At 32.8% G+C, this 23,162-nt stretch overlaps 2 protein-coding genes across 9 annotated transcripts; one reads left to right on the plus strand and one right to left on the minus strand.

Moving 5' to 3' along the window:
- Positions 1-122: 122 nt before the first annotated feature.
- On the minus strand, positions 123-8,482 carry LOC143148972 (uncharacterized). Its single transcript, XM_076315836.1, is given in 11 exon segments — positions 123-338; positions 4,614-4,830; positions 4,900-5,045; positions 5,247-5,553; positions 5,652-5,862; positions 5,988-6,180; positions 6,397-6,618; positions 6,752-6,958; positions 7,112-7,290; positions 7,861-8,007; positions 8,344-8,482. Coding segments are annotated over 11 exon segments (2,184 nt in total).
- Positions 8,483-10,085: 1,603 nt separating this feature from the next.
- Positions 10,086-22,308, plus strand: Sqd (RNA-binding protein squid). Of its 8 annotated transcripts, none has more exons than XM_076315840.1 (10): positions 10,087-10,348; positions 13,657-13,692; positions 14,020-14,060; positions 14,254-14,381; positions 14,587-14,733; positions 14,820-14,951; positions 15,042-15,309; positions 18,074-18,145; positions 19,931-20,046; positions 20,227-20,367. In XM_076315840.1, the coding sequence occupies exons 1-9, from the start codon at positions 10,224-10,226 to the stop codon at positions 19,996-19,998; spliced, it is 1,017 nt and encodes a 338-aa protein (XP_076171955.1). In that variant the 5' UTR covers positions 10,087-10,223; the 3' UTR covers positions 19,999-20,046; positions 20,227-20,367. The 8 variants fall into 8 exon arrangements, with proteins under 8 accessions (XP_076171953.1, XP_076171954.1, XP_076171956.1 ...); XM_076315842.1 differs by having other exon boundaries at positions 15,042-15,267; XM_076315838.1 differs by lacking the exon at positions 19,931-20,046 and having other exon boundaries at positions 10,086-10,348; positions 20,227-22,308.
- The last annotated feature ends 854 nt before the right edge of the window (positions 22,309-23,162 follow it).

Consider the following 23,162-nt stretch of genomic DNA (forward strand, 5'->3'; position numbering starts at 1 on the left):
GTTTTAATTATATTTCTAAATTATTTCGATAATGTAGTTGGACTTGACACTCTTTTGTACACCCTGCACGTACATTTATCTAAACTATTTTGTTTCGTTACTTATTGCACCGATTAAACAGTTTAGAAGGGTAGATGTTTGCTGTTCTCTCGCATTAGGTACAAAGCTTGAAGGAATGCTCGATAATCGATTTCCAAGCGTCCACCTTTTTCAATTGAGAAACATTTGTGCACAGTTTCCAGTTCTCTGTTACTGAGCAATTGTAACATACGTCTGACGCAAAGAGCTTTGATAAAGCACACTTTTGAGACCGTGCCGCTATGATCCTTATCGTAATCCTGTAATTGAAGAAGAACAATATCGATAAAGAAAGGAATAATTTATTTTCCATACGAATGCAAAGCTTTCGTTTGAAAACTTGTCGCGTGTAAAATTCGTAATTATCATTGACCCTATATTGTTCAAAGCGATTGGAAAATCGTGCCCTTCGATAACAATTACTCTTATCGTGAAAACTAAAAGTTCGCTACAAACAGTATTAAATACGGGTGGAGCGTAATTCGTAATAAAGTCGGAAAAATAAATGATTTCTTCTAAAAGATAAATCGAAGGTAGAAGATAAAAATTCTTTTCGCGAGGTTTCTGAGAATTTGCAATTTGAAAGTCTGCGTTTACGATGTCTGAGTAGATATAAAAATTAGAATTTGGAGTTCGAAAGTTTGCGTATTCTACGAGCCGTTAATTTCACTCGTGTTTGTCCAATTTATATCTATGCAACATCATTTCCTGTTTATCGTTTTCAGTGTCTTATTTCATTCTCAATCTTTGTAAAAATATCCCGATGGTACCTAATTGAATATCGGAGAGAACGGTTTCCAAGCTGCGATTATTCATACAACTGGACGATACGTGGACTAAAATAGACAACAATTGAAAATGAACGAAGATAATAGCAACCTTGTGCAGGTGAAACGAAAACTACAATATCGTTTAGAATTATATAGACACGGTGTAATGTCAAATTTTTTTAACACGATTCTGCGCGCGATAAAATTGTGCAATTATTCGACTGTAAAGTTCGAGGTCCCGATTATGGAATTTCGAAATGTGAGATGAGACAATCTCGGATATTCGAAACGAGACGAGGTGCAAAGTGAGATTCCGTTAATTGTGAGAATCTCGAAGCAAAGTAAAATTCTTCTTTCTAAACCTTCGCCTAATCTGGGAACAGGTGCAGACAGGTATCGTGCAACGCAAAGCCAAGACTACACCCAAGACAAGAAGGGGGATTTCAAAGATTTCTTACAACTCCACTTGCAGTGCAAACTGGACTTTAGACGATGTTGTTCGATCAGTTTGATCGTGTTTTCCAACGTGAAAAAATACCACGACACTTCAACGTTCGAACAACTGTAAATATACGAACGAATCGACGAATCTACACGAAACTTCGCACATGTTCATGAAACAGTAGTAGCATCTATCGAAAAATAAAACGACGAACCTGATAACTCGATTTCTTATCGAACGACGAAACTTATCGAGCAACCTATCGCAACACTTGGATTTGGATCATTAACGCTACGTTTACGGACATTTCTTGCGTCAAATTGACGCGTATCGAGAAGAAAATATACCGTATAGAGAATTATAAAATTAGAAAGCTTCGAAGAAAATGAATTTCGATACATATTTGTCTCGTTGAATGGATAAAAGTCGGTGCAAGTGACCGAAGAAAAATGTAAACGGTATTCGTCATTTTCCTCGTCGATAGAAACGCGTCAAAATTACGTGTCCCGTAAACCTGGTGTTAACGAACAGCAATCGTTATTGCACGACACTGTCTTTGTTGTAAAGCTCAGATTGTAACGTACAATTTATTATAATAAGGTATCTCGTGTATCAACTAGTATAGTGAGTGTACGTACAAGAATACAAAGAAATCGTAACGAAAAAATGTACAGCAATCTAAGTTGGTGTGAACGACGAAAGTGCCCTTTGCAATTCTTCGTTTTGACCTGAACAGAAAACCCAAAAGTAAAAATAGCCGAACCTTTGACCGCTCAACGAACGATCCTTCCGCCCTGATACGAAGACAGTCCTTAAAACTAACATCGACTGTTCGCTAACAACATCTGCCACTCTTTCCATCGTTGTCACGTTCGCTACAACAGTTCTGCGATTAAACGCGAGCATTCACACTGACTCGAGCATCTATCTCGTAGGAGATGTTCCTCTTACGTTCATTGAGCGTTGAATTTGGCACGTATATAAGCACCGCTCGAACGTGAGCGTCCCTTCAGTGATACATAACAGGTATTACGCATCGCTCGGTTTTCACGTGTGACTCGTGTGTAATCGTACTCCCTCGAGTTCTTTCCAGAAACGTATTTTTTCGGCTCGTTGAATATTTCTAACAGCTTGAATAATATTTCGAGCAGAATAATCCGATTCGTTGACACTTACATGTGTTATTCTAACGTCCGTTTCTCGTTAAGTAGGCGACGAATCCTGTGAATTTATTAAATAGATACATTCGATTCGAAAGAAGTTGAGATTGTAATTTCGTTGAATTCCAATTGGAAGGAATTATACGTTTTTATGCGTACAGTGGCGAACGAAAGTGTCCGAACGTTTTCAATCTACGTTGTTAACGAATAAAATGAACGCGTTGTGTTTAAGTTACCGAAACAAGATTGTGAGCAAAGTTACAATGTCCAAGTAAAATTACGAAAATATCTGACATAGTATATAGGATTTACAAGGCGTTGGGTACAAACATACTGCTTTCGAAGGTCAGAAAACTGTGCGATCTGGAAATGTTTACCTTTGAGATTACATCCCTAGAATTTGATAAAAAAAAGGTGCGTTACGAATCCTGAGTAACGAACGTCAAACAACGAAGGTCAGCGTTTATTGTTTCGAGTGAGTACCTGACCACCACGTGCGAAAAACAATACAACCACCTCAATTTTGTAACAATTTCCCGTATTTGTGTCAACGTCTCCCGTGCTAGGGCTAATTAATGGGTTATGGAGGAACATCCTTTTCCTTGGAGACTTCGAGAAAGATTTTATGCAGAAATCATCCAAACATTGTACAGATCAAATTATTCCGCGATATAGAAACAAGTAATGTAAATAAACAGTCGATTCTGTATTTAACATTAGAATGGTAACGCACGTCGAATTGACTTCTAACGCTGGTGGTAATGTACGTTGACTATGTCAGATATGACATAGTGAGATACGACTAATTGACTATGTCAGATATGACATAGCGACTGATGTCAAACTATCAGTTTTTGCAATAGTAGTGACTTGACTATGATTCGAAGTTGAAAAGACTCTGTATCGATTAATGGTGACTCGACATCTTTAAAAAAAAAAGAAGGCTAGAAGAATAATTTCGATTCGTTACTTGCATTCAAATTCTTTGAGTTTACAATCTCAACTAGGTCCAAATTGCACTTATTTGGATTCATTGATTGCATCTCAATTCATCGAATTATTCTTATTTCATTCATTCAAATTGCAGGATCGATTAATCGACAGCTTTGAAATAAATAAACTGTAAAAACGTGTCGTATTACTTTTAACATTTGTTCGATATTAGGGCTGATTTTACGTAAAAGCAAACAGGACGCTTCGAGAAGGAACGAAAAGAAAAGAATAGAATAATTAATGAAAAAAGATAAAACTAGTACACTCTTTGAAAAGACTTTGCTCGAATTTGGCAACTTATTTATACGATGATATTATTGCCGTGTAACGGAACGTTACTGTATCTCGTTCGATGGATGTCATTTGAAACTTGACGATTTTGAAATCGATACAATTTAAATTCAAAGAGAGCACGTAAATTAAAAATTCGTTATTATTGGCTGACTCGGTCGCATCTAGAAATCCATCGCGTAACGAAGACAAACGAAATAGATAACGACAGGGTTAGATACAACGACACTGAGTCACATTTGTGTAGACATATTTTTTTTCTTTTTGCCATGGTCTGTGCTTCTCTTGTGCGAAACCATTATATATGTATGTATATAAAATAGTAAATATATTCCTGTATCTTATCACCGCGGTAAAAGTACACCTTAAAGCTAATATTTAATATCGGTCTAGGAATTATTCCTAATCTGGGAACATGAAAATGAAAATGAAAAATTAAATTCATTCGACGAGTTCGGAGAAAGATTATCCCGATAAAACTGTTGCTTTGGATATTGCGAGAAATCTTTGAGACATCGTTCCTTTATTCTAATCATTCATCGAACTCTGAATAAGAGAGTCCCGTTATTTTTGGCAGTGTAAAACTTGCTATCTGAAAACGTTCGCGGTTTTGTATATTTACGAAATATATGTGTATCTCGTTATCCCGCAGATATGGAGATTCTACCACTACATATGCATTATGGCCGCTAAGAACCTAAAAGTAGGATTTCTTGGAGGGGATTGAGCGCATCTTGTAGATAGTGTCCCAACATCTTACGTAAAATCGATTATTTCGAAAACAGAAGCCCGTATGTATGTATAAAAAATGATCGGATAAGTGGGTACGGGATTCACTCGAATTATTTCGAACGGTACGTTTTGATAGTGATCGCTGACCTTGAACAACTCTTTGAGATTCGGTTCCTGTGTTCTGGACAGCTTTTCCATTGCCATCGTAACCGTGTGCCTCTCATCGAAATCCAAGAACGTTTTAGGAGAGGCTTCCGAGGGCACATGTTGCACAGGCACCAAAAGTGGGGCTCGTTCTAAATTTCCCGTAGTAATAGCCTCCTCGATCGTGTTCGCGAATCTGACGTAATCCACGTAATTGGATCTATAAAATCCAGAATTGAACCAAAAAAATGTTATTCCAACTTTCGGTCAGCTATCGACACTTTTGTACCTGAAAGGTGCTTGGAAAACTTTGATAATCGTGGCCATTTCTGTACAAGTCAAATTACAGCGCAACTGATCGAGACCTCGTATAAATTCTGACCTTTTAATAACGAGCTGTTTATGAGTGTCGTATTGGCGCATAAATTCGATAACCTTCGTGAAAGAGAATAGGGATAAAAGGAGATTGTAAAATTAAAAGGAAGCGATAAATGCAAAGGATCTCGTATATTCTAAACGAGAATAATATCCTTAATATACATATAATTATATATAATTGTATATAATTATCCTTAATATACGTAATATTATGTGTACGAATGAAAAATTTCAACTCCCGGACGTTTAATGTTTTACCTTAACTCTTTCACGTACGACTTTCGCCTTGATTTTCGCTAAAATTAAAACGATATTTGTCTCGACGGCATCGGCTTCCGGTTGCAATCTCTCGGCATTGAGCACTTTCTTCTCCTCCAATACGAAGTCGTATAGAGGTCTTTCAATCGGACGCGCTTCTAACTCTTCCAGAAACATAATGTAATTAAAACCTAAATCATCGTTGTATCTTTGCTCTAACGCGAATTCCTCTTCCGAAGACAGTAACACGGCCACCGTCGTTAAAACTTGACGCAATTGAGATCGTGTCACGTGCCCACTGTTATGTCTGAAAGATGATAAAGGGGACGCAGAGTCCGTAATTTTGAATTTGTTAGAAAAGTTCACAATTTCGATTATATCGTAGCGTGAATCAAAAGCGTGTACCGATCGTAATCCTTAAAAAATTGCTTTATAAATATTCTCCTTTCACTGACACGATAACGAGTTTTTTGTAACACTTCTTCGCAAAGATCTCGAACGTTTTTCCATTCGCATTGCCAATTCGACGCTCCTTTTCGACTTAACTCCGCTATTTCCTTCGGTGGTGATTCAATTCTCAAATTGGGCAGTTTCTCCAGCTCCTTGACGGTAAACACTGAAAGTGAAATACGAAACGTGCACGAAACTGTATAAACTTTACGAAGGTGGCCCATCGTATCGAAAAATATCGAAGATGGATTTATTTTGGACACGTGAGAAATCTTTTGCGCGAAAAAGTACCTTGATCGATATCGTCTGCAAATGTACGCCAACAGACACGATCTCGATCATTTGGATCTTTGTAAAGAGCAACGAGAGCGTCGATTTCCGGTTCCGCCAAGTACAGACGTCCCAAGCCAGAAATTTGGAGGCCATCTAACCCTCTCTTAAATTGTGAAATCGTCACTTTTCCGGCATTTAAAGGATCGAAGATCTAAAACGGTAATTAATCGTACCGATTGATTCCTGATTGAGTATCTTATATTCCGTTATTAAACTACATCGAAATTGCAAACAAAGTACGAAGAAATTTTGTAAATTAGCAACACGGCCTTACTCTATTCAATATTAGAATTTTTCAGGAAGAGAACGTGCGATGAAAAGTCTGCGTAATTAATTTAAATCGAGTTAAATCAAATATGAAATCTACCTTGTAAAAATCGGAAATTCGTATTCGTGTTTCAAGAATGTGTCTTTGTACACGTTTAATAACTTCCGTCAGAGGCATTAAATCTTTAGGCCTTTCCATCACTGGATGAAACACGGTTTGTTGTTTAAATACCATGCTAGGTATGATTTTACCGATTTCCGGTCGAGGAAGTTTCGGTAGTTCCGCCGTGATTATCCGACCAGGAAACTGATCGAGTATTTCCTGTGAAAAGCATCGTTAAAAAATTTTACCATGATTTTACTCAGCCGTCATCACGAATTAATAAACGAGTAATACGAAGTAACAAATTATGTTAAAATGAACAACGGTGATTTTAATCGATAATCAACGTTACTCCGTCAAGGGACAACATTCCGTGCTTGTCCAAGTAAGATTGAACTTCGTCGATCGCTTGTAAAAATGTCACATAATTTATCGTATATGAGTCTTTCGCGAATCTCTTTATAAGTAAACAAAATTCTTCGGAAGCGAGGACGATGCCTAAATATTTCAAGATTCGTCCGAAATGTGAGTAGGTTACACATCCAGCATTTTTGGCAATCTATAAATAAGAATGAAAAACCAATGACAAGTTGTATAGTAACGAATAGTAAATAGAGCAAGCAGGAAAATTTGGAAATTGAATCGTTTTAATACTGCCGTTCCAAACGTGTCGCGTGACAATTTTAATATTGTAATGTAACTTCAAACGCACCAACTCGTAATCTTGAAAATACGGTCTTAGTACGAGTCTCCTTTTGTTGACAAGAACAGCTATTTGAGTAATGATAAGACATAATTTTCGATATTCGGTTGCACTTAGCCGATTTACGTGTTCCGGATCTTCCCATTCCAAACCGGTTACAAGCGGTTTGTTCTTATCGAATTTAGGAACTGTGGAGAAAACAGCAATTTCTCTGTAGATGCATTTTTCGGGTTCCTGTACGTAACTTTACTAGAAAACTGCGCGCAGCGACCACGGGACAAATATTTGGGAGAGGATTGTAACAGTTGACTTAACGGTACTGGGTCAGGTATACCGGTCAACTACAAATTCCTTTCTTTCTAGACACGTTGGTGGCGTCAAAATTGTCCACCAACTATTTCGGACGTTTCGGAAATTTATACGTTTTCCAATAAACAATAAAAACTATCTCGTTTTATAAAAAAGAAAAAAAAAGCAAAGAATATGGAAGATTGGTACCATTTGTAAAATATTGAACAAAATTTTCATCGATCCAGTTTGTTCCACACCCTTATTGATTACATAAAGTTATAAATTTATTGAGAAAATTCTATATAAATTCATACTATAAATATGTTTGTAGATAATTAAAATGTAATATAGAAAATATTGCAGCAACGTTGTTCGTATACCTATGTATAAGTAATATACACGTACGATTCGTGTTAAGATTATATCGACGTTTTACTTAAAAAATTCTAGTAGAAAAGTATTCATACCGCTATCGTGAATAATTGTGCAAAACTGGGTGTAAAAGATTCTGCCATCTTGAACACGAAAATAATCGGCTAAATCGCAAATTTCTTTGTTAGATAAACCAATTTTATCTTTCAACGGGCCAGCCAACACGGAAAGAAACTTCGATTCTGCGTATTAATAACAATATTACATAATGCGTGCTCAAACTTATAATAAATATTCCATTAACATAATATACTAAATACACAATAATCCATACAACGATAAAATAGAAAACATTGAATACAGAATAAAAATCAGTACAGTACTAGAATCCATGATAAATCAGAAAAACATTAACATTCGTAGTAGGTACACATATTTGTAAAGTAGCCTTTAATACAGTTATATGCATTTTTAAACTTATTAGATGTACGATATTGTACAACATTTATATTGTATGTAGTTACGAGTATGAAAATCGTGAATAATTTTGTGTACGTATACAATTCACGTAGTAGTACCTGAAATTAAACAATTATTGCCAGGATCTAGGGGTTTATAATAATCCCACAGGTTAAAACCCACGCGAAATATTGCTGCTCGTATTTTGTTGCAAGTACGCCAAACATCATGTAGCCTTAAAATCTATGAGCAGAGCATACATTGGTTATCAAGGGGCAGTCGGAATACACGTACACCATATTTCCCCCTCGACATCCTATTTTAGAAAGTGTGGGGGAAACAACTTTACCTTCTGTTCCTCAGGCATTTCCGTCACACGACAAACTCAAAATATTTCACTCTAAAAATTTTACTGTAAAAATACCTATAAATTTATAAAATACATGGAGTGTCTTCTATTCACAAACAGAAAACAAACGTAAAATTTTGCCATAAACGTGAAATATCACTATTGGCGAATATGTTGATTAATACCTGTATTTATAATTAAAAATTATAACGAAAATTATTTGAAAAGAATATTTCATAAATAAATGTATAAATTGCAGTTTAGATTGGATAGAACGAGTGGCAGTAATTAATGATAAATTTTTATTTTTATTTCTGGTGACGGATAATATACTTTAATACAAATTCCTCGAAATTTAGAACTGTTCTTGAACTATAAACTTCAAGCAAACAAAATTTGTACTAGAGTCTGGACGATAAGTTTATAAAGTATTCAATTATAAATTAAAATATGTAACAATCGGTACATAAATCCTAACAATATTCTACAAATAACCATTTATCGTCCAAAATGTGGCGACATCTATGTCGATACTAGCGCCAAACCGTAGCGTCTATTACATGCCTGCAATGAGAATGCTGAATCAACGATAAACGTTTCCCGCTTTATTGGACAATAACGCGAAAATCGAATTGTTTGTTTCTTACTTATGCAATGAAATAAGAGGCGATAATTACACGAAAAAAACTAAAATTTTTAACTGTAAGAAAATACATATAAATAAACTAAAATAAGTTTGTACGCAATATTTTATTGATTTCTTAGAAATTACCCGCGTAGCATTCTGGGAACTGATGCTACTGAATGGAGCCAGTCTTCAACGAATTCCTATTGGCTGATATGTACTACTCAACATTTGTCGCTATCCTCATTGGCTCTTCGTTTTCGCTCCATTCCCCACGCCCAGCTAAAATTTTCGTGTGCATGCCATTATATCCACTGTTCCCCCTTAACATCATGGAATGTCCGACAGCATCGATTGGTGTAATAGGGACGTATCAATGCGTTGAAACTTTGGTGGCGCTTCATTCATTGAGTAGAAACAAAACTCTCTTTATGAATTAGGGTTTAAAATTATGTTTATTCTACACTAACAAAGTACACAATTTTCAGTTTCTACTGAAAGTAAACATGAGAATTGCTAAAAAGATATTAAAAATAATATCAATAATATTAATTAATTGTTGAAATCAGTTCCATTAATAATATAATTCCTTTTTTATTTCATCTCGTGTCGTATAAATTCAGGAAACTAAATGTTACAATTTAAATAATGTAAAGAAATGGTTTAAGAAGACTATAATTTTTCTTATATTGTATAAATTATATTGCGAATGTAAACGTTTTTCAATAGCGTAAAATGTTACTATGGAGCCGGGCACAAGGTTCCAAAGTTACGTTACTGAGTGATGAAATCTGATTGGCTCAGAGACATATTAGGGGAGGTAAAAGAGATTCCATGATGCTTTGCGCGAAATCTCCTGAGTCAAACTGAGCGCAAGTCGTACCTCTTCCTTCTCCATTCGGCGGCCGATCAGTACGGACGTGAGAGTGTTGTTAGCTCGTGCAGTGTATTTAAATATTCTTAAAAGCACGATTTATAATTGTGTTTTGTGTTTTCTTTAAAAAAAACAAAAAGTATAATAAATTATGGCTGATCAGGAGAACAAGGACTTCAGCGAAGATATCGCCGATCAAAACTTCGAGCAGAACGGTGAAGCAGAGAACGGCGGCGGGGACGCCGCAGAAAATGGCCAAGAGTCGCAGGAGGACAGGTAACCTATTCTGTCCTTGATCTCTATTTTTCACTTAAATCAAACGTTATTTTACAAAATTATCGATTTCGATTTACTTGAAACTTTGAACGCGCGTGAATTTACAATAAAGCTTACGTATAAGAAATGCTTTGTGCGATATGATTATCGTGAATGACAAAATGGCGGATGCGCGAGGTTCCAAAAATTGTAATCCATTTCCATCGATCACAAAACGGGTATTTCAAGTATTACAATTAACTTATTTTCAATTGCTGCAGTATGGAAAATCCCTAGGTATTAATCTTTTTCGGGGCAATCTATAAACAATAGTGAAAGGAAGTGAGTCGGTCAAGCAAGTAGAAATGCCGGCCGCAAGTTGAGAAAGGGCGCGCCCACGCATTGTTGTAAAGCAGTAAAGAGAAAATGGTGATCATCAATTCTGATGATCAAGATATTTTACGTATAATTTTGACATGCTTTGCTTGGGCTCGTCTTTTATCTTTCGTTACGATTACATCGTATCACGTCCTCGAGTTTTCCCACGCACAAATTCACGCATTCATGCGATAAATCAGGATATTTATTAAATAATATTTTACGTAAATGTAATAAATATGTAGATTATTCAGGGAGGGTAATGCGCAATGTTTCATTATTTAGTAACGCCGTGATATTTACTAGAAGTATTCATAGATTATAAGAATTTTTGGTGGCTGGTGGGACAGCACCTTGCCTTTCCCCTTTTTCAGCGTAACGAGATCTCGAGCTGGACGATTTGCCCACCGACGAGTTTAGTCCGATGTCGATGTTGATGTACGGAACACAGTCGATGTAAATATTTTGTAATATCGCACTACATTCGTTCTTATTCTCTTTTCATTATCACAGCATTTTGGGTTTTATACCAAAAAGATTTGACTTTTTTTTCCTTGTATCCCTACAGCTTTGGATTGTCACAAACTTTTACATAGTTTGGGGTATGTTTTTGCAATATGGGTAAGCTATTTTTAGATTGTAACTTGTAGAACTATTTAAAATGATATTGGGAAAGAAGATGTAACCTTCAAATTGAATGAAAATGCATTCAACACTTTTTTATTGTTATTGTGAAAAAACGTCATGTCGAGTATTAAATACAAAAATTAGTATGCGTGTGTGCGTGTGTGTGTTTGTAACTAGTATCACGTACAAGGTATAATAAGAATTTGGAGGAGTGCTTCCTCTTACCCACTATGGAACAACCAATGTGCGTGTTAAAGGACGTGATATCTATGTATAAAGTAACAAAAGCAAATAACTGAAGGCTGGCATTCTATTATTTATTACGAGAAATTAATATAAAAAAAAAAAAAAAAAAAAATAAAAATAAATGTTGCATGTTGTTTTTTGCAAAATTAAGATAAGATATTTATATACATATAAGAATAAGTATTAATCATAACTTTATATGTGCTGTTGTTGCGAGGTATAAGTTTATCTGTTTAAAATTTTGTAATTTTGTGTAAACTCCTCATTTCTGCTCTCCTACCTAGTTAATTCTATTCTAGTTTTGTAATTCATGAAAAGAAGTTGTGATTTCATCAATGATAAAATTTATACACATTGCGGAAATAATAATTGTAATATTTTTATAGAGCATAAACTTTGAAATGCATTTTTGGCCAGCTGAGTCTTCCTCATTCATTCATTGCAGCAGAATTCTGGTTAGTCAATTGTTTACGATTGACAATATGTACGCTTACCTGGGATCTGTGAACTGAAACGTGAAGCCTTGTGATTGACTTCTGAGTCTGAATTATTGTGAGAAGTCTACGTCAAGTTCAAGTCCGTCATGTTTCGTCACAACACAAGCACTGGAAGTCGAGTCAATTTCGTCAGATCAATAAGTCTCGCACAGACACACACTTGCCTGCTGGGTCACGCGTAGAGTAATTTCTGATCCGATGTCAAAGCTGTTTGGGCGTGATCAAAGCACAGAGTCACTAGGGCCAATGCGAAAAACTCCAATAGGTCGGAATGCCATTAACCCAGTTTATGTGGCTTGGTCTGCAGGTGGCAAACGACCCAGTGCGATTATGGCGGGCGGCTCGCAACCGGCTAACCGTGACCCGACCAACAACTGATTACCGGCGAGTGACTGGTGCCTACGGTATTTATCACCAGCCCTAGATGATATATGAAAAGATCAATCTAAGTACAGACAACTATCATCACACTGCCAGAAAAGTGAAAAATATTGCAGCTCATTATATTTGTATATGAAAAGGCTGAAAAGTATATCAGGACTTGAAACATAATAATATTTTGCTGATGACTAAACAAAGAGAGAGAGAGAAATACATATAACATATATATACATATATATACATAAATATAAATAAACGTCCAATATTGTGTGCATATAGATATTTAAAAAGTATCAAGAAGTGACCATCATTAACTTGTAATGTGGAAACAATTTTTTTAGCTTTTTAATAGAGTTGCAGTCTATCTACCATATGCCAATTCTTTGGGCCAATCAGCAGTCAGAGTTCAACTTGGAACAGTTAAATCTTATTTCCTTTAGGAGCAGCTGTATGTCAACTGGAGTTGTAACTATTGTTCGGGTTCACATGAACGTCATGAAAAGTACTTTGCTCTCTCATTGCGTTAATTTTTACATATACTTTTTTGCAAGTTTTTTCCTTTAATTTTTGTTGACAAGCACATTTATCTGAAGTTCAAATCAAGGTCTATGTGGTGTGCAAAGCAGTCTTCTCATGGTTGTTTCTCATAATCCTATGTTTCTTATTAAGGATAAATACGTATCTTTTGTATGATAATCTTGTATCAGTGAGTTCATTTATTCTAGGAATGGTATTCTCATGTTTTTATTAATATCGTAACTATCAAATTAAGATAATTTTACTTTCACAAAGATATTCTTCCAAATTTTAAAGTAGACATTAATGTAGGTCACTTAATCAACTGTAGAATACATTTATACATGAGTATATAATTATATTTATATTCGTAAGAAGCTTTTAATAAATTACATATAATACCTATTAAATAAAATTCCTTACCAAAATGTCTTTAAAAATATATCCAGTGCCCCTTTTCCAAATGATATACTGCCGGTCTATTATATTTCTTGTATATTGTTGATACTAAATTTTAATATTTTAACTCTATTCTAATTTTTCCAGGGGTCAAGTCAAACTCCTTTTTCAAATATAAATGGAAATGATTTATAACAAAACTTAAATTTTTGCTTCAACCTTAGTCCTTATAATAATATAAATTTCAAAGACCATTATAATAAAATGCATTACATTGCTTTGCAGGTCAACCGGAGGTAACCAGGATTCATTGAATGATAGGTACATTTCATTTTTATTATCTTCTTTTTTGTTTTTGAAACCATGCATGCCCAGTGAGTATTTCAAAAATACAATAAATAAATTGTGTACACGTTACATGAAAATAATAATAATGAATCATAATCTTAAAAGAAGAATATCAATATATAGTAGATTTTACTATTCTCATTCTACACACGTCTTGTACAATTATAAAACTTTCAAAAATTGACTATTAACAAAAGTCTTATTATAAAAAATTCTATGTTGCTTTTTCAATATTTGATACTGTATACCTTCACAATTAGAAATTTATTTTTATTCAACAATTATTTTTATTGTTTATAGGAAATTATTTGTTGGTGGATTAAGCTGGGAAACTACAGATAGTGAGTATTTTTCTTCTCTTTAAGAATAGTTAAATTTTATTTTCAAACAATGATGTTTTTCTTAGGACACCTTCAGATGACTTTGTCACATGAGACATTGACAGTTATGAACTGAGTTTTTTTATCATAATGAAATCGAGTATAATGGAAATTTACAACTTCATTATTTTTAATTAAGTGTATTAATTTTCAGAGGAATTACGAGATCACTTCGGCACGTATGGAGATATAGAAAGCATTAATGTGAAAACAGATCCTAACACGGGCCGATCGCGAGGGTTTGCTTTCATTGTTTTTGCGAAAGCTGAATCGTTAGACAAGGTAGAGTAATACAGTTGAAATTAATTTAATTTAAAAATTAAATAAGTAGAATATTTATTTATTTTATTAGTATGATGATATTGTTTAATTGTCAGTTCTGCTACTGAGTTCCTTGAAGACATTTCTTTTGCTGAGTTAACATAAAATAAATTTATGAAGATATAACTTTTATAATGAAGTTGCTAAAAATTATTTGTAATTTCAGATTATGGCAGCTGGAGACCATGTAATCAATAATAAAAAAGTTGATCCTAAAAAAGCGAAAGCCAGACATGGTAAAATTTTTGTTGGTGGTCTTTCAACAGAACTATCAGATGATGATATAAAAAATTTCTTCTCCCAATTTGGAACTGTAAGTTCCTTTCTAATTATTTAACATTACATGTACTTACATATCTTCTGTAAAAAGTGAAATGAAAAATCATACTCTTGTTTTAGATTGTCGAAGTAGAAATGCCATTTGACAAGACAAAGAACCAAAGGAAAGGGTTCTGCTTCATTACTTTTGAATCCGAACAAGTAGTAAATGAATTATTGAAAACTCCTAAACAAACAATCAATGGTAAAGAGGTACGTTTAGAAAGTATAAATAAAACAATTAAATATTATCAAAAGTATTTTTGATATTGTATTAAAACTGTTGTTAAATCTTCTGTATAGGTGGACGTGAAGAAAGCTACACCTAAACCAGATGGTATGGGAGGTATGCGTGGCGGTGCTGGTGGACGGGGTGGTCGCGGCGGAAGGGGCGGTAGAGGACGCGGATTTGGTGGTCAAGGAGGCTGGGGTCAAGGTGGATACGGAGGAGGATACGGAGGTGGATACGGCGGCGGTTACGGTCAAGGCGGCTATGATGGCTACGGAGGAGGCTACGATTATTACGGCGGTGGGTACGGCGGCTATGGTGGTTACGACTACAGTGGATACGGTAATTTTATTGATTATTATTAAAGAACTTACACGCGCTTATCGCTGTGTAGGATCATTTCGAAGAATTTGGTTTTTTCCTTTTCATAATAATCAATAGCAGAAGATTGTCTGCTACTACCGTCCCAGTGTATTCGGCAGACGATATCATAACTTTAAAATTATTATAAGTTTTATCTTTTATGTTCAACCTGTCTAGTCTTCCTCTATATATTTCATTCATTTTTAATGCCGTAATTTAGAGAGTTATGCAGGACTTAGAAATTACGAATGCCTTTGGTCAAATACCGAACATTTTGTCACATATATCTTCAGATATCTTTACTGTTGAATATATGAAATTGGTTTGAAACACATTTTGTTTAATCGGATATCTTGTTCTGAATGAACAACGTGTTGTAATTGAAGTGCAACATTTAAATGTTTAAACAATAGTTTTAAGTATAACAAAAACTATAAACGAAACAGTTTCATTTTGAAGGTAATAAATACCTGTTATACCACAGAAGCATGTTACTTTTGTAAATGCTATACAAAGTTCATAAATATAAATATGAAAAAATGGCGGCACAGAACTTATCAGTTCAAAGAAACCAAATATTTTAATACAGTATCCGATTAGATAAAATCCATTCTGTAACAAGTCTATCATCTAAAGCACATATATGTGTGGCAAGAAACTCGCGATGAAAATTTTGTGAAATTATCTGGCCCAAGGTTCCTATTACCTGCGTCCCTATTGGTTTGCTTTGAGTAAAAATCGTTTTACATATAATTTCAATTCCTATTACATAAATCCAAATCGTCTGCCTCTTTATAGTACTACCAATCTGGTAGTACGTTGATGGAATGACTAAAATTGGTATTGTTTGTATGTATCATACAAAATGATAAAATATGTGTGATATTAATTATAACTGACGCTGCAGGGTGAGCGCTGGTTTGCAGGCGGATCAGCGGTACTTTTAATTTTTTAAACTATCCACGTTATAGACTAAATTCATTTCAAACCAATAACGCATTAGTCTTTATAATTGTGGTTAAAAATATTTTGCAAATCTTAATATTTCCAAATTCAAGTTGAATACTATTCAATGTTGAAATTATTTCAACAAAGTAAACCAGCAGCTCAAATACGTAGAAACTACATTCGGATTATGTTACTTTGCCCCAGAGTATACTACTATACTTTTTTTCATATATATAGTAGAAAACTTTTAAAATCGTAATAAAAGTTCAGCATAATCCGAAGAGTAAATCCCTACTTCCAGAGGGTTGGCTGTTTTTGAGCTGTGACCAACTACCTATTTATTATAGCAATTTGCTAAGTTATATTCTTTGATGCCTTATGAATATTTAACTTATATATACATATATATACACACATACATGCGAATGAAATTAACATTAACAATAAATTCAAAAAAACAGGATATCATATAATATGTAACAGTGAATGTGTGAAGAAAATGAACATCGTATTACAGTTTAATATGCCATATTGGAAACGGTCCAGTTTTCTTCTGTATTTAGATTCAATGTACACAACTAATTCTGCGCGTAAAATTATTTTATCTTCTGTTTAAACAAATTAACATTTTTTAACGATCTTCATCATTTATCCAATACACGCAATGAAACAAAATTTCTTAACACAAAAGTATTAGTATTTCATACGTTCACTGATTGATGTCAGTGAATCCGTGGAATAAATTAATTCATTTTCGGTCCTTGTAAATTCTGCAGACTCGCTGACTTCAAATGCACGCAGTCACTGTAACATAATTATATGTGAATTTATGATGTGTAGAAAACATTAAAGCAAAACTACACAGGACGATATGTCGTATGAAATGGTATATTAAACCTTCAATCCTTGCTTTCATGTCCTGCCACTTATCCTGATATGCATGTTTTTACATACTTCCAAAATTTCACGTAACCACCTCATTCATAAGAAGTTAACACACTCCTTCAACAATAATAAATTATCAACACTTGCAGTATTGTGTTCAATCTGTTTCTTTCGTTAATTGCTTTCCATTGTTTTTAGCATGATTTTTATTTTGTTTACGAAAATAAACGAACAAGTCATTGAAAATGAATCAACCTAGAGTTCCAAAACGTCTCAAATTATGATGTACTTATGATACAATTATTTCATGATACATACGCCATGTAGAAGTATCAATATTTTATTTTGAATAACGTAACGTAATAGTAAATTACAATTGCTACGGTTATATATTTACGTGTTCGACCCTGCACACACTTCCTTTCCCTGGGACTTTGGCGAATCATTATAATCAATACATTGAAATTTTTCGCCGTAATATTAAAATTTTAAGTGCATGTCATTTCTTGTTAACATTTCAATGAATAATTTATTCAAGTAGTATTCCGATGATTAATTAAAAAGATTTATGAACAGCCTCTGCACTTATGTTATATTACATATTAAATGTGCAAACAATGAACCCTTTGGAAGACAAGATTATCTTGTCACATTATTGTTAAAATAATTGTATTATGTAATATAAAGATTTAATGTTACATTTTGGATATACATTTTCAATAAGTGTTTAATGATAAAGTTTAAAGTTGACAAGATTTTTCTTTAAACATGACTAACGCGGATTTACGCACCTGCGATAATTGGTATTGTTATCATAGTAATATTTTACCATAGAAATAAAAGTACAGTTATCGGTACATGTTAATACTGACCCCACTGTCTCTTGTACCGTGTGTTCCATGAAACGCAGACGGCTATGGCTATGGCGGTGGTAGTTACGATGGTGGCTACAGTGGTGGGCGCGGTGGTGCACGCGGTAAAGGTACGCATTAGCGTTCCTTCTCTATTTTGTATTTCCCCGACCGTCCCACTTTATTAGCATATGTCCGATTTCTAAAGTCATTCATTTCATAAATTATTCTTCGTCAGTCATTACTTTGTTTCCCATCTTGTTTGCCTTTATCCTCCGTCATCATTTCCTTCTTATTTTCTCTAAGTATGTGTGTACATGTACGTGTGAGCATATGGAATTTATATTTTACTACTTTCATACTTACGATACTGTTAAGGATAATATGGATTTTCAACACTTACCTAATTATGCGCATTAATAAGTGCATAGAAATATTCATTTTTCTTCCATTTATATACAAATGTTTTCATCTATTTTACCTATTTTTGTAGATGGTACTCAGCATATTTTGTTTTTTTAAATCATTTGCGAAGTGCCGCTACTTTCTCATTTTCTTTAACCAAATAACAAATAAAAACTATATCATGCGTATCTCGCGTTTTGAAAAGCACATAAGAAAAAAATACTCTTATATATAGTTACTTAATATACTGCTTTCGTAGTTGTGTTTGAGAATGTTAATCTAATTATTTACATAACATATTTATTTAAACTGTAGATTGTAAGTTTGACATATTCTTAGTAATAAGTATTACTTTAATAAGTGATTGAGTAAACATTCGTAATGTATACTCTAACAAATAAATTAAGAATTAGAGAAAGTCATATTTTATTTGCAAAAAATATATAAATAATTAATATCAAAAGTATATCCACGATAAATATATCATGCTACTATTCCATAGTTGAAAATTGAAATTATTTTGCATTCGTATTTTTGTTTAAAATAAAATGCAAAATTTATTTCGCTAATAAAATTTGCGAGAGCGAGCGAGGGAGAGAGATCGTAATATATAAGAAATATTTTATTCGGGTGTTTGTTAAATAATATTAAAATGTTTGGTTAAAGAAAATATTTTTTCTATTCATTTTCTATAATGCTTGCAAGTACTAATTGTTACCGTTTTAATATTTATTACTATTTCGTTTAATTATTTTCTTCATAATTACAGAAAATCTAATTCAAATTTTCGTTTTTATTGATGTTTATAATTAATTATTAACTATTCTTAAAAATTAATTACGGCAACTATTCTTTTGCATGTTAAGTTCAATTTTGTCAAAATTTATCATCTGTGTAAACTGGTACGCATTTGATAGAAAATCAAAAATTGGATCAGTATCGCTAAAATTATATTTTACATCACACCGTTAAATCCATCTCATCTTTGTTTCACTTACACATCCTTAACCTTAAACATTTCTGGTTATTCTGTAGAAATAATTTAAATTATTCTTATTAGTAGTATATCAAATCATACTGTTCTAACAGTGTGTAAAAAATATTAATCTAAGATTAAAATAAAGACTTATTTAAGGTTATTCTAGATTGTTTAAGTAATTTGAAAGTTTTCTTAAATATGTATTCGATACAACAATCTCTTAGTATTCCAGCATACGAAGATCCCAGAAATGTGTAAGGAGAAAAGGAGAGTATGAATCAGAACGCAGCCTGCAGCTTACTACCTTAGCCTGTAGCCTCTATGTAGATTCTTCATAGTTTTATATCCATTACGTTAGTCTGTATTTTCATATTATTTCATACTTTATTCTGTTATTGATAGAAGTGTGCGTGCGTTAATTTCCATAAATCGACCTTTTTGTGGTCTTTTCTAATTTTCAATAAAACCGGTGGGAAGGAGAAGGGGAATAACGAAGTTGCTGGACTAACGTACGTTATGGGTATTGTTTCAGGAGGCTCAGGCTACGGCGGAAAGCAGAGGGGAGGTGGTCGTCAGAACCAAAGGCACCAACCCTATTAATGGAAATCATTCATTGCGACCGCAATGCAATTCGCATTGTAACCGCTGGTGAGTCATCATAACTTTCCTGACATCTATAACTTCAATATCAACAACCTTTTTCTTCCTTGTCCAATATCATTTACATTAAACATAATTACTTGTTTTATGTAACAACATAATTTAGACGCGAGAAAAATACGATATTTAATGTAAAATTTAATATTTTAATGTGTACTTTCTTTCTAGGTTTCCTGTCCTACAACAAATCTCATAACTCGTTAAATCATCATTCCATTAAACCACGTCTCTTTCAACAAGAATTTCAACAACGCAGATTACTGCCGCAAAATAAAATGAATCATCAGGAATCACGACAAAAACTGTAATAGCTTTTCACATCTTGCGTTTAGCAATACATCTGTATTACCGAAAACAACAAAAGCAAACATATATGTGTGTGTGTATATGTATGTATGTACACACACACATATATATATATATATACATATAGACACACGATGCTTTCTTCCATCTCTCGTTTACCCTTTTGTACAAAGTGAAAAATACTTCATATTTCTCATTGGTCTCTCATTTCATCTTATTTATCATTAATTTTTTTTACTGCTCGTACGTTACGTCATTCAACGTAAGGCGGCATTGTCGTATCGTAGTACGTTTGTAAACACATTAACGTTGTATGTTGACTATATAAACACAATACAATGGTAATTCCAAACGTATGGATGACTAAATCGACATTACATACCTTACGATGAAATATTGTGGCGTAATAACATATTTGTGCAAATGGGAAAGCAAAAGATGATAGGAGATAATTTAAATGCAGATATTAGGAAGAATCAAGTTTTCTCATTCACCGCTTGGGACTGTTGAAGAACAACGTTATCCCTATTTTTAACAATAAGATTATTTTAATTTGTCTATAAAACTAAACTTAATAAGATGAAACCCACTATAGAAGAGTAAGCAGGCAATGTACTTTTTACACGGCTACGTTAAGACAAAAATGAGAAGTACCGAGTTGTTTATAATGATTGTGGGCGGTATAAAATGAAGTAAAAAGATTATTGCTTCCTTATTGGTAAGAAAAATAGGATAAAATAAATTCATGTTGTGTACATAATATATCTCGCGTATGTTTGTATTTGTGTTAACCAATCCTAATAATTTAATTTTTTGAAAAACGATATGTACACAATACTTCTTTAAAACATAGTGATGAACGTCGATATATACTAGATTTAAATAAGACTGACACGGAGGTTTAATGAATTTGTATTGCAAACAATACTTTGCTGATTCTACTACAGTACATGCATCGACCTAGGTATTTCAGTTTTTACTCTACACTCAAGAATACACATGTACATTATATTTATATATCGTCAATTTCATTCTAGACAAAGAACATCGTAATAAGGTTTTTAAAGTAAAAGGAAATATTGTATTTTTCTCAAATTCAACACTGTTCCATGTCATAAAAGTATTACATTAAAAAAATTAGAGAAAAAGTGTTGCCTTTTAATTTCACAATCGAAATTTCAGTAATAGTATGTAAAATTTTGATATTCTAAGTTTAGAAGGAACAATTTAAAAAAATTAAATTCTACTTTTATAGTTACATTTTTCATAAAAAGTTTCAGGTTATTTTTAAGTCGATAATTTTGTTTACAATTTATTATACAGTATTGCAGTACACTTTAGTGCAATAATTGTGTTACTATATTACTCACTAGTTAAACGAAATTAATTTTCATATTTACTTGGTGATTTGTGCCAAGAGAAAAATATAAAACGAGTTTTGCATGTGATACTTGTTGAAGTAACAAAAATATTTATATAGACACAACTTGTGTTTCGATATAATCTCATACTTCAACATTTTAATAAAAATATTTTTAAATATATTAGAAAATTTGCGGATAAGTATTGAATAAAATTGTATAAATTGTAATAGAAAATATAAAATTTTTAAATGATGAAACATCACTAAGAATGTCCACGCTTGATTTTGTTCTACTGGAAAATTTGTTTCACATACTTTTTTTTTTATTATATTGCAAAGCAATATTCTTATAATAAATGTTTAAAACCTGTAATCTTGTTTACAAGTGCAGAGTATGCTCATCACTGTAAATTTAACTATCCTGAGAACAATGCGTATATAATAAAAGCGCAAGTATGAAACTAATGTTTAAAAACTTTTATCATTTTAATTTCTCTAATGTGTTGTATGTGTAAATCTAAAAAAATATTGAAATAAAAGGAGAACTTAAGCTTCTAAATAAAAGTATAAATTTTACCATTGCCCATTGTAATTCAATTAATTGTGTTACATGTCCCCCCTGTGTATATACGTACAATGTACGAATATAAGACTTAATTACCTTTTATCGATAAAAAAAAGTATCAATTCGATTTAAACAATTTTACTGAATTCTGCATTGTTATTTAATCGAACTATTTCTATGGATGCTTTATTTAATAAATTTTAATACCTCAAAATTACTAATTATTAATGAGTAATTACATTAAAAGAATAACATGGAGATACTATTATGAAGTAAACTTAATATTAACGTAATTTTTAATGTTAAGCATGACAATCAAGTTTTACGAGTATAATCGAGAATATTAAAACTATACAAAATATCTTAACTGCGATATGAAAAAGTCATATTAGTAAATGAAATAGTATTATACTTGTATTTCAATTATCGACTAATTATTTTGTATTTCTACAGAGGTAGAATAGTTATCAGAAATAAGATTTAATAACTTAACCTAGAATTCAAAATGATAATTGTATAGTATATTTCATACAAGTTCAAGATATATTTGTTATTGATAATCTAGAAAAGTAAATAATCACAATAGTTCTTTCATCATCAAATTAAAAAATATTTGTGAATTGTTACATTATTATAAATACAGTTATTTCAATTATGATTTCTTACATATGTATTTATCATAAATTAAGATAAATATTACGAATAATTTTCACATGTAAAATAATTTTCAAAATATATCCTATAATGAATAAATAATTCGAAAGTACGTTATTCGATAAGTTATCCAATAACAAATAAGTTATAATAGGATATAGTATATTATTGAGTTCATCACATATTCGCCTATGCAGAGCTTCTTCAGCCTTAGCT

The sequence above is a fragment of the Ptiloglossa arizonensis genome, chromosome 7 (assembly GCF_051014685.1).
Source record: "Ptiloglossa arizonensis isolate GNS036 chromosome 7, iyPtiAriz1_principal, whole genome shotgun sequence".
NCBI classification, from domain to species: domain Eukaryota; kingdom Metazoa; phylum Arthropoda; class Insecta; order Hymenoptera; family Colletidae; genus Ptiloglossa; species Ptiloglossa arizonensis.